The following is a 13,196-nucleotide window of genomic DNA, read 5'->3' as shown; positions in this document are numbered from 1 at the left end:
AATGACACTGCTGTTTACAATTATCCCCCACCCATTCACACACATGGACACTCACAGTCAAGTGACTGATTTGAAAGGAGTTGTAACTCAGAGGATTTAAGCACTGGTGTACTGGAACCAGCATGTAATGCCTTATGTTAAATTTTCAGGAATTTTATGAGCTGATTATCAAACAGTGCATTAAATTATATTAAAATAAAGGCAATAAATACTCAAATCTTATTACTTTCTAATCATCTTTTATCTATGCCCTTGATGTTACTTGTGTCTGGGGCATCTGCATGGTGGATATAATATACTACGCTACTATGTTTCTCTTCCCAGCTCCCCATTCAGTGACACCTCACTGGCAGCTTGAGATCGGCCATGGTGGGATTATTTACGCCATAGAAGTTGGCAAACACTACAAATCTGGGCTGACTTTTTTTCTCTGAGGAGTCCGTTGTTAAATATATATCATCAAACATACATACACACATGATGTGTGTGTATCACTTTATTGATTTTATGTTTTTGTATATGGAAATAAATTATTGATTCAAGTATTAGGAAGTCTACGTAAGCCAGAGGGATATTTTCATTCAGCTCCCCTTTAAGGCACTGGGTACTTTTCAATCCATCTCATAATTTCTTTCCGAACAATACAAATTTATCAACTATATATTTTATAATCTAATATTCATTCCTTCCTCCGAATTTCCACATGGACCACACTAATCCAAATCACACTAATCCAGAACTCAAACCTTTATTTCTACAAATGAATTGGGCTGGTTCCCCTGCTTCTGCTTTCAATCGGTCCCATGAGGCTCATTCTACAAGCTTTGTTTTCTATTTATTTATTATTTGAGAGAGAGATAGAGAGAGAAAGACAGAGAGAGTTCACAAGCAGTGGAAACGGAGGGGCAGAGGGAGAAGGAGAAGCAGACTCCCCTCTGAGTGGGGATCCAATGGTGACTTGATCCCAGAACCCTGAGATCATGACCTGAGCTGAAGGCAGATGTATAACCAAATGAACCACCTAGGCTCCCACTTGTTTTTTTAAAAACTGGAGTTATTTATTGATTTATTTATTATTGATGTGAGAAAGAGCGTGAAAGTGCATGCTTGTAAGTGGTGGGAGGAGCAGAGAGGGAGAGAGAGAATATCTAGCTGACTATCCGCTGAGAGCAGAGCCCCACGTGGGGCTCAATCTCATTACCCTGAAATCACGACCCTGAGATCATGACCTGAGACGAAATCAAGAGTTGGACACTAACCAATCCCACAAGCTTTGTTTTCTTAAACTCAACCTCTATCATGTCATTCCCCTAGTCCAGACCCTACAAGACCTCCTTAATACCACACATAGGTTTTTCAAAAGATAAATGGTAGTATTAGTATTACAGATAGTAGAACCCTGTATTAATTCAGGGTTCTCCAGAGAAATATAAATATAAATAAAATTATATAAGTATAAATTTAATAAATTTATATTTAATATAAAATTCAAAGATATTTATATTTAAATATAGATATATATTTAGAGAGAGAATAATTCATTTTAAGGAATTGGCTTCTGTGACTGTGGGAGCTGACAAGTCAGAAATTTGCAGGGCAGGCCTGCAGGCTAGAGATCTAGGGAAGGGCTGATGTTGCCATCATGCACCTAAAGGCAGTCAGCAGAAAGAATTCCTTCTTTCTCTGGGAGTCTTAGTCTTTTTTGTAAGACAATCCATTGATTGGTTGGATGAGGCCTACCCACATTATGGACCACAATCTGCTATACTTGAAGACCACTGATTTAAATGTTAATTATGTCTGAGGTAGACCAAGTGTACAAACTTCCTGTAATGAGATGAGTAAGTTCTAGGGTATAGTGTACAGCATGATAACTGTAGTTAACAACACTGTATCATATACTTGAAAGTCATTAAGAGAGTAAATCTTAAGACACACACGCACACAAAAGGTAACCCTGTGAAGTGATGAATGTGTTAACTAATCTTACTGTGGTAATCTTTTCACAGTATATATATTTATCAAATCATCATATTTTACATTTAAACTTATACAACGTTATATGTCAATTATATCCCAATAAAGCTAGGAGGAAAAAAACGTTAATTATGTCAAAAAATCCCTTCACAGAAACATCTAGAGTGGTGTTTGATCAAAAACTGGGTACCATAGTCTAACCAAGTTGACATGGAGTTAATCAACATGGTGCTCCTCCTCTAATTTATCCATCTTAGGGTGAAATATTTGGTCACATCCTTATTCCTGGGTTATTGGGAAATTGATACAATATGATGAAGATCCTTTTAGTTTTAGGAAAGTAAGAGATGTGTGTTTCTAATTAGTGGGAAAGGCCATGAATGGAATTAATTAAGATACTCTAATCTCTTGGGTATTTTATGGGAAAGAGAATAGGGCTGATGGGAGGCCACCAAGGTTGATATGTTAGAAGCACATATGTTGTTGCTTTTGTGGATTTTTGGCAGGACTTTCGTATTCACATTCATTGCTATTTCAAGGTTTGGATGAGCAGCTCATCACTGTCTGAATTAATCAGGAACCCATGGACTAATGTGGCAAATATTTCTCTGCCGTTCAGGGCTTTCCAAAGCTCTCTGCATGGCTTTGGGCAAATTACTTAACCTTTTGTAGCTCAGCTTTCTTATCCCCCAAAGACTTCCAAAACCTAGCATTCAGTGATTCTATAACCTGAACTTACCCATCCAATTATCCTTCTGTGATTTTTTTATCTCTGCTTGTGACAACCCAGTTCCCACCCTTCTCTTTGCAATTATCACACCAACTTCCAACAAGGTATCTTAGCTGATGTGGTTTTCTACAACTTAGGTAACTATTCTTCAGTCTGTCTGTCACATCTACCTTTCAAATACAACTTGTCATATCTTTATTATACACAGTGCTTTCATAAATCAATTTTGAATAAACAGACCCCCTGCATAATATGGTAAACGATGTGGACATGCAATTCACAAGAGGTTCAAATGGTCAATGAACACAAAACAATATGTTCAGCATCACAAAAGAAAAAAAGAAATCTAAATAAATATTAGGTGTAATTTTTGACTTTCAAAATGGCATATTTCAGGGCAGCCTGGGTGGCTCAGCGGTTTAGCACTGCCTTCAGCCCCAGGTGTGATCCTGGAGACTCGGGATCGAGTCCCACGTCAGGCTCCCTGCATGGGGCCTGCTTCTCCCTCTGCCTGTGTCTCTGCTTCTCTCTCTCTCTCTCTCTCTCTGTGTCTCTCATGAATAAATAAATAAAATCTTTTTTAAAAATGGCATATTTCAATGAATACAAACCAGGATAAAATTTGGGTTTATATTTATTGATTGATTAATTGATAAAAGAATCCCATAGGAGGCTGGTTATATTAGTTTTCCAGGGTGGTAGTAACAAAGTACCACAAGTGGGTAGCTCAAAATAACAGAAATTTATTGTTTCATGGTTCTGGAGTTATAAATCCAAAATCAAGGTTTCAGCTGGGCCATACTCCTTCCAAAACTTGTAGGGGAGAAGACTTCTGTTGATGATTATCAATCCTTGGTGTCTTTGGCTCACAGCTGGTTGTCACTCCATTCTTTCTGCCTCTGTCACCACCTGGCCTTCATTCTGTGTACCTGTGTCTGAATTTTCCTCTTATAAGGACACCAGTCCTATTGGCTTAGGGTCCAACCCAATGACTTCATCTCTACTAATTACATCTACAGACTTTATTTCCAAATAAGGTCGCATTCAGAGGTATTGGGTGTTAGGACTTCAATGTATCTTTTTAGGAGACACAATTCAACCCATAACATTAGTGGCCATGAAAGGCATAAGCCAAGATACTAACACATAACGAAGAGCAAAGAAGCAAAGTATCATTTTAGTGGAGGCGGCAAGGACAGAGAACTGTCAGGGACCAGACAACACATTCCACTTTCTGCCAAGATGCTACATAGCTTCCAGAAGATAGATGACATTCAGAAAGGAAGGAGAAGGCTGAGTGTTAAACAGGAAGTCAAATTGAGTTGATTTCAATGGACAAGATTCAATTTGTTGATGCCAAGAAGAAATGAGGCAGGAACGTTAAAAAGTTAAATTCAATTCAGATGTATATATATATATATATATATATATATATATATATATATATGAATTTAACATATATATATATGGAAGATTCATATTTTCAATCTGCTTGGGCTATAAAAATCCATAGCTATTTAAAAGCAGCCAAATTGAAATGTAGCATTTTATTAATAGGCAGGTCAGTGACCAATACAATCATTGTAAGTATTAGATTGAATCTTACAAAATTGTCAATATTTGACCATTTAATCTATAAAAATGCCAATTTGATGTGGATTAGCCTAATATATGTGGCAAAAGGACTTGCTAACCTCATTAATAGAATGAGAGGCATTGATTTTTACCACATGGATTTGAGGCAAAGCTTAAATACATTTGTTAAAAAGTCCAAAACCACATTCCATTTTCTTCAAATTTCTTCCTCCTTCTACACAGCCAGCTAGAGCATGGCAAGATTTTAGATTTGAATTTGGCAGAAAATGGAATAGATGCTTAGGTATGTTTAGGCCTAAACCTTGCATCAGATCAAGGTTGTCCTGAGGAATCCTGGTTGGAGATTGTGCCCCAGAGGAACTCTCTGCCCCAGCCACATGGGAACCTGGTGATAAGTTTCCTAGTATGGGTCTCTATGGTCTAGAAGATGAATTTGCAGCTTTAGCAGGTGGCGTAGAAAGACTGTGTTCACTCCAGCCTTCTTTCCTTCTATTCCTAACCTTACTGTGGCAGAGATGGTTCTTGACCCCACAGATGAGTGCTTTTCTCCAGAATGCAGTCATTCTGGGAAATGACTCCCAGCCAGGAACTCGATCGCTCAGTGCATTTAAATGAGACCATGCAACAAATTCTAGCCACATAAATGTCAGTTGGAATCATGCATGTCACTTCAGCATGGAGGGGATAAAGACCATACTTTCTCTCCTTCTTTCAGTCTGCTGACTTGGTGTACCTTGAGGCCACAAAATAGACAAACTAGGGCCCTGAGTCACCATTTGGAGGAAAGCCACCCTGGAAGTCAGTAACGAACTCCTGCATCAGACTTGGTGCGAGTGAGAAATAAACTGTGGTTTTGTTAAACCCCGGAGATTGGGATTGTTATTATGGCAGCACAACCTGGCCCACCTTAATACCTCCTACCCATCAACATCCTTAAGCTCCATCTGTTCCCTCAATTTACCACGTTGTTTCACTGTGTCTGGGCCTTGCAATCTCTGCTCTCTCCATCTAGAATAACTCCTCCCTTTTCTAGCTGGTAAACCGCCAAGATTGAGAAGCAAAATTTATTCAGAGTCCTTGTCTGACTTCTCCCGGCTGTTTGCTACGCCCTCGTTCCTCCCCTCGCTGAGCCTTGTACCCTAGCCTCTGTGAAATCATGTTGACATCGTCATCTTCTCAAAAGACTGTGAACTCTGTAAATGCAGGCAGTAGATCTCATTCTTTATGTTCAGGGCACCTAAAATAGAACTTGGCATGTAGCGGTTTCCCAGTGTGGGGATTTTGGGTGAGTCCATAGGAATGGGTGTGGGAGGGTTCTCTGATTACATCTTTTGTTCAGCTGGCTATGGTGTGTGGTTGGTCAGAACCAGATTAGAGGCCTCAAGTCACTACAGGTCTGTCCCTGTACAACTGAGCTGCTCTTGAGATCAGCAAAGCACTTAAAAGGAATGCACAGAATAAAGAAGTGGGTCCTCAGCATTCGTCTTTTGCTATTCACTGAAGGTTAGAGGAAACTAAAGCTTTCTCTTTTTCAGAGTGTGTGTTTTTAACGGCTGCAGACCATGTTGAATACGTGCTTAGCTGGAAAGACACTGGGAATTGAGACTTCCCACAGAATTCAGCCAGAGACTTTTTTGAGTTCCCTAGCTTCTCTCTAAAATTTGATTTTTTGGGGCACCCCTGGTGGCGCAGTGGTTTAGCGCCGCCTGCAGCCCGGGGTCTGATCCTGGAGACCCAGGATCAAGTCTTGCGTCAGGCTCCCTACATGGAGCCCGCTTCTCCCTCTGCCTGTGTCTCTGCCTCTCAGTCTCTCTCTCTCCCTGAATAAATAAATTGAAAAAAAATACTTATTAAAAATAATAATAATAAAAAAAAAATAAAATTAGATTTTTTTTTGAAAGGACAATCAGGAAATAAAAAAAACAAGTTCAAATGAAGTGGGAAGTGCTTTAATAGGAATGTTTTATTATCTCTGCCCGAGTTTCTAGGATAGCTTATAAAGTGAAAACACTGCTTTAATAAAAACGGAATACTACTGGTTACACAAAATCCTGTCCTTTCTCCTTCAAATCCACCAAAGGAGGAGTCCTTCATTCTTTGGGGTTGCTGACAAGGGCTGTCGTGGAGTAGGAGTAGGGGCTGAGCAGGGCAGCGATGGTGTAGTGGCGGAGGCCAGAGTCATTGGCTGTGAACACCACCTAAGAGAGAGCACAGACAGGGTCCATTTCGCAAAGAGCCAAAAAATGTGAGTCACTGAGAGAGAGACCACTGGAAGTCCCATGCCAATTTAATCCATTTTATTTTATGATTTCTATCTCTGGAACAGTTTGAACAAAAGGCAAAAATCCAAATATGCTGGTAAGACTCCATGGGTGCCTGGCACAACGCTTCGTACAAGATTTCTTTACCTATATCAGGTCTCTCTCTCTCTCTCTCTCTCTCTCTTTTTCTCTCTCTCTATTTTTTTTTTTTTTTACAAATTCACACTAGAAACCAGGGTGGCCCTAGCCCAACTGAGGGAAATCACAGAGAACCTAAATGCTCTTGTCCATTTTCTTGGTTTTAGAAAAAGAAGAAGAGGTAGTAACTGGTGCCCAGTGACCCAAACACCGAAGAATGGTGACTGCTATTCCCATCCGACACCAGAGACCTAGAATTGTAGAACTGAAAGGGAATATTCTTCCCATTTTATAGATAAGTAAACCAGACCTCTGAGTTCATGTTTGGGCCAAGTTTATATAGGACAGAGCAAGGTTAGAAGTTAAGGCTCCTGTCTCCAAACCCAGAGATTTTTCTCTCTCTATTCCTTTGCATTTTCTAACATGAAGAACAAGTATGTTTTTATGTGTATAACAAGCTATGAAATATGGGGTAAAGGTGCTGTAAGGCTCTAGTTACAATAGCAGAGTGTGGAAGATTGTGTGGGAATTTTGAAATAGACACACATGGGTTGGAGCTCATTAGAGCTTCCTATTTGGACAAATTGTTGACCAAAGTGTTGTTCCAGTTAATCATCAGGCAGGTTTAGTAGACTTTCTGAGACTTAGGCACTGGGATAGTCCCAGTGCCAGAGTGAGACAAGTAGGGATGAACCTGGTTCAGGAGCGAGATGGGGGACAGTGAGGAGGTCTTTAATTTTCACGTCTTTTGTGTCCAGGCCTTGGATTGAGCTTTGGACACATCCTGCATAAATACATTTTGTTTCTAGGAAACCTTGGTTGTTTGGAGACAGGAGAAAAAAAAGATCTGATTGAATCATACTGAAAAGAAAAATAACATTAGGGCAAGAGTAAGTAAGAATCACCTAAGAATCTCTGAAGGAGAAAAAGCTAAAGGCCAAGTGTTTAGAATCGTCCAGGGAAAGCTTCTCCTGTCTAATATTGACATTGGCCTCCAGCCCCACTTGATTCTTCCTCAAAACTGTATATGGCATAATCTTTGCTTGAAATCCTGTTAAGAGGACTACTAGTTTCACAGGAAACTTCCTAACTCCCTCAGTAAGTATAACAGGGCCACCAGGGTCACTGGCAAAGGAGGAGTTGGCTAATACAGAAGGAGAGCACTTGCCTGGGAAGTCTTGATGGGAAAAAGCTGGCAGGGAGGGACTCATGACTGAACCTGCCAGCACAAGCCATTGAGCTGAGACAGTGGGACTCACTCTTGTGCATCTGCTCTCTCTCTCTCTCTCTCACTCACTCCCCATATCCATTGGGCTGACAGTCCCACCTAATAGGTCTGACATCAGTGCCTCCCCTTCTACCTCCAGGGTGGAAGCGTGTTTTCACTTAGGAATTTCTAGCATTTAGTGGAGTGTTGGACACATAAAAGGCTTTTATTTTCAAGATGTTAGTTGAGCGAATACTAAGTAAGTAACAGACAAGGAAGTGAATATTTAATGAATAGGAGCAGCACGGCCTGGATGGTATGATCTTCTCATTAGCCTGAGACCAGGGAAGACAAGGGTTCCAAGGAGGCTGATCCTGGATCTATGGCCGAGGCTGAGCCTCTAGGGGTGGATGTGTTATGGTAGGCGTCTCCAAGCCCTGCACAATCTCAACTAGGCTCTTTGTCTTGCTGCATCATTGAGGAGGAGCAGCCAAAAGCGAGCCTCTTGGTAGATGGGGAGCGCCCTCTCCCTGGATGACTTGTGAGCCTCAGAAGTCAAACAGGCCCCTATGGTTTTCTGGCAACACTGTCTACCAAAAGAACCATTTGATCAATTGAAAGTCTCATCCATGCCTAAGCCAGAGAGGATGGTTCCCTGTCATGCTGAGCTATTTTTGATGCGATTATATGATCATTAACTCTGACCAGCATGTCTGGATTCTATTTCCATGACAGCCATCTGTTTTAAATGACTTAAGGAACTACAGACAAGGAGAAGACACTGCGATTGGGCCTGTGTATAACTTGGAGGTTCCTACTACCTCATAAGCAAAAAATAAAGTGTGAACCAAGGGTTACAAATGTGGCTTTATTAAGATTATTTTTGGCCTGACTTCTTACAAGAGGTAAATTGAAACACACCTGAATCTAAGCCCAGCCTGGGCCCTGTTGGTAATTATTTCTACTCCTCCCTTTACTAGCCTGTGACTTTGGGCAAGCTATTTCACTGCTTGGTGCTTCAAATTCTTCTCCCGTATAAGGAGGATGATAAAATGAGGACCCACCTCAGTGGGCTGTGGAGGAAGATTGGGGATGTTAAGTCTAGAAAAGACAGCAGTCTAGCACGTGGTGTAGGCTCAACCAGTGTTATCTGTTGTGTTACTGCTATTATTTTGAATTTGCTGTCTGTATATGCATCACCCCAAATCACTTCTCCAAATGTCTGGGAGCCAGATGTGTTTTGGAGTGAAGTGGTTTTTTTTCGGATTTTAGAGAAGTAAAATGGCACCTCTATGCTCCATTCCGTAACACCCTAGTTAGGGTCTGGAGGGCTGCTAGTCATACAACATATTAACAGTTCCTCAGCAAGTAAGTATTCCTAGTCAGTGCAAGTAAAGAAGATAATAAGGAGCATCATGTAAATACAAGTCATGTTACTCAATGAGTTTCCACCACACTTAGAAATAAACTCTGCTTTTCAGAGTGTTACAGATTTCTGACTCTAGAAACAGAAAAGAGAGTCTGTGCTAGTTCAGTGCCATCCTTATGACATTTCCATGGCGTGTGTGATGTGCAGACTGACCACTGCCTGGGATTAACAACAAAACAAAACAAAACAAAACAAAAAAATAATAAAAGCAACTCAAGTGTCTCTACTCTCTCACCTCTGCATATTCATGGAACGGGGAAATGCCAAGTGACTTCCAGTAGGACTTGGTGTCTAATTCCACTTTGTATACCCCTTCTACAAATTTCTCAACAGTCGTGAGCCCATGGAGCTCTCCAAATTCACTGGTTTTCCTAGAAGGTACAAAATTACAGGTTAAGTTAGGCATTGGGGGACTGAATGCCACGGCAAGGTAACACCACACACGCACGCGCGCTCGCATGCACACACACACACGACATATATATGCGGTGTGTATATGTGGGGGGAATATACATATAAATATACATATACACATACACATATTCAGGAAAGGAAGAGGGAAGGAAAGGTGAAGTCCTAGTAACTGAAACCAACTGACAGGAAATTTGTCAGAAATGTTTCAAAAAGCTCGTTGTACATTTTTCTTAGGATGAGAGGTATGGGTATAATGTTTCACTTCAAAAATAGTCACTGCAGTCCAGGGTTGGCTTTTGGGTGAAGGTTCATTACTAGGCCTCGGAAGTGGCCACAAGCCGCTTGGCCTCTCAGTCCCTCTGGCACCAGGGTCTGACTCCTTTCCCCCCTGATGTGAGGGTGTCTTTCAGAGGCAGTATCACTTGCACTCACAGGGGGAGCCCCAAAGTATAACCAGGAACCTGTTTCTGAGATTATTATTTATATATTTCATCTCTTTGGTAACACTTTGCTAACAACAAATATGAGGCAACTCCTTTAAAAAAAATAGCTAGGCAACTTGTATTCCATTGCTGACATTAAAAACTGCTGTCCATTAGACCTCAAAAACTGACAAATAGAAACGGTAATTGTCTTTACTAACTCAGATCATTGTCTTTCCACCTTTCTTCTTTTCTAGGAAGAAAATATTTAATTTCTCTCTCTCTCTCTCTCTCTTTTGTCTGTCAGAAGAAAAAAAAAGATTCACATGAACATCTCAATACTTCTGGGTGTTCATTCTATCTCTTGCTTAGAATATTCTCTTAAGTACTTTCCACATTGTGCTTGGCATTTTAGATAAACATAAATGAATTCACAAATAAAAACGCAATTGAAACCACACTAACGAAAATGGTCTTCCTGGTGATGGGTGAAGAATCATAATGTGGTTCTTGGGATTCAATTAAAACCCACAGACATTGTCCTTCCTGGAGACATCAACACTTAGCAGTATTGTTTGGAGCTGAGGGTTTCTTGGCTGCTCATTTTTTTTTTCCCAGTTAGTTGGTTTCGGTTCCCTAATGTGCATTTTCTTTGAAATTCTTGCTAAGGGAGGGGGCAAAACATTCTGAAAATTGTGAAATGGCCGATGAGAAGGCATTGTCGCACCTGATGTTGGGTGATGGGTCTGTGGCCATGCTTTGCTTATGTGACTTTCTTGTCTGTGTCCTTTTGTTATGGAGTGCAACAGCCTCCAACCTGGCACAGAGTAGGTGCTCCACAAGTGCTTGTTGGACGAAAGTGCTGGATTCTGGATGATCCAGATAAACTACAGACAGGTGCCTTGTTGACCTGTCCCTCAATTCCTTTCTTGCCATTAATAGTGGCACAGGTTGTACATCTTGCCTAAAATTCCAAGCCAAGGACCCTCAGCTTGAGGGTTATGCGAGGGCACCAAAGAATGTGTGACACTCCTGAAATTATATGTGTGTGTGTGTGTGTGTGTGATTTTTCTGGGCATGGAGACCACAGTTTTCATTACCTTCTTAAAGTGGTCTGTGGCCCAAGAAGGCAAGGGAAGCACTACTAGAGTATGAGAAGGTGCTGGCTGGCTGTCCATTCTGGGCACTTCCAGAGAAGTGAGGCAAAGCAAGAAGATGGCATCCTCTGCACCACCTACTTGACCCCTGCCTGCATTTCCAGTCTACTTGGTTGAAGATTCTTCAGTGAATGATGTGAGCCACTCTCTATAATAAGTGGCAGGAGAATGAGCAGTTAGAATGAGACCCCATGTCCGGATTTGTTGGGCAGCTTACCCGGAGGCAAAGGGTTCCCAGGTCTCATCAGCAGTCTTTTTGAACACTTTCACGGCCACATTGACAGCAGGGCTGCCTCGGACAGCGTCTAGGACTTTGACCATCAGAGGACACTTGGGTCCACTAGTGCCCTGGGCATAGAGAAGGCCATAAAGAAATCAACAAAAGTGATAAGAGGGAAAGGATCTATTCTTTTCATTTTTAAAAAATTTTCAGATTTCATTTATTTATTTGACAGAAGGAGGGAGAGCACAACCTGGGGGAGTGACAGGCAGAGGGAGAGGGAGAAGCAGGCTTCCCGTGGAGCAGGGAGCCCGATGTGGGACTTGATCTCAAGACCTCAGGACCATGACCCGAGCCGAAGGCAGATGCTTAACCAACTGAGCTATCCAGGTGCCCCTAAAAGGATCTGTTCTTTATGGTGCTAGAAATCTGGAACAAGGTAAAAAGTACATGCCAATTCCATTTCCAGCAATGCAAGTGTTGATAGTTAATGAGCTCCCCTTCTCAGTGTGACCAGACATGATTGCTTCCACAGCAAAGCTGATTTCTGTCTCCAGACACGCTACAATTGACCAGGGACGTGTATAATGAATTTTAAGGGAGAAAGTAGGCCCTTTGAGAAGAGTTGCTTTGTTAAGCCTCACTATTTGAGTGGAATTACTGAAAAGGTATAATGTGCCATAGGACCAAATAGTTAGTTTTTCCCCGAGAGCATTGTAGTCCGCTGTTGCTGTAGTAATTCCCTCTCACTGGCTGCAAAATAATGTCAGGCTGTTTCATGGGCCATTTTATAGTATGAGTTAATTCTTTTAGAGGACTTAAGAATTAGGTATTTGATTAGAACAGTGTCTGCCAAGCCTTGCAAAAATCAATCAATCAATACCTTTAGATTAGCTGAAAAGAAACAAGCTTTATGAAAGGATGCATTTCTGAAAACATAATATCGGTGGCTTCATGAATATCACACCTTTAGTTCTACCATCTCTCTGAGGGAATGGAGTGGAGGAGCCAGGCACTGTAAAGCCAGGGCACCAAAGCAAGAGCAGGGAGCACCCAGGGTCCAAGCCTCAGTTCAGTGAGCTCTGCAGAACTTGATTCAGTCTGAGGTTTGCATCAATGAGATTTAAGAGTTGATGCTGGGTACCCTTGTCCTAGCAACAAAAGCCAGCTGGCAGAGCCAAAAGAAGTCACTTCCACTTCAACTAGTGTACATAAGGATCATACAAAAGGACTTCACAGAATCAAACACTCACCGCAGGGCCGGCCTCAGACACAAGTACCAGTCCAGCGAGGCAGAGGAGGAGCAGACGATGAGAAGCCATCCTGCCAAGAACACCAGGGCCTCTGTGGCAGCCGCCCCCTCTGTGGGGCTTTTATACTCCCTTCTCCCAAGCCATGGGGCTGATCCCTGCCAAGCTAACTCCAAACCTGCTGATTCTGATTATTGACTTAGTCAACAAAGAGAGAATAAGTAACTCACACAAATATGAACCTTGCCTAGAGAGATTAGAGTGTAGGAACATTAGCTCTATGAAATATTCTTATTCTTAACAGGTCATCGACCCGCTAGATTGCCAAGACAAAACAAACAAGACCAAACACAAATATTCTTCTCCCTGCGTGGCTGGAGGCAGCAGCATTCTTG

At 41.6% G+C, this 13,196-nt stretch overlaps 1 protein-coding gene across 1 annotated transcript; it reads right to left on the bottom strand.

Annotated features, from left to right (window-relative positions):
- Nucleotides 1–6,236: 6,236 nt before the first annotated feature.
- TTR (transthyretin) lies at nt 6,237–12,964 on the bottom strand. The gene is made up of 4 exons (XM_072828468.1): nt 12,805–12,964; nt 11,549–11,679; nt 9,574–9,709; nt 6,237–6,501 (listed from the first exon to the last, which is right to left on the bottom strand). The coding sequence occupies exons 1-4, from the start codon at nt 12,871–12,873 to the stop codon at nt 6,394–6,396; spliced, it is 444 nt and encodes a 147-aa protein (XP_072684569.1). The 5' UTR covers nt 12,874–12,964; the 3' UTR covers nt 6,237–6,393.
- Between the last annotated feature and the right edge of the window lie 232 nt (nt 12,965–13,196).

Source organism: Canis lupus, chromosome 6, assembly GCF_048164855.1.
Source record: "Canis lupus baileyi chromosome 6, mCanLup2.hap1, whole genome shotgun sequence".
Classification (NCBI taxonomy): Eukaryota; Metazoa; Chordata; class Mammalia; order Carnivora; family Canidae; genus Canis; species Canis lupus.
The sequence above is the reverse complement of the archived record's forward strand: the minus strand, read 5'-3'. Positions and strand labels throughout refer to the sequence as shown.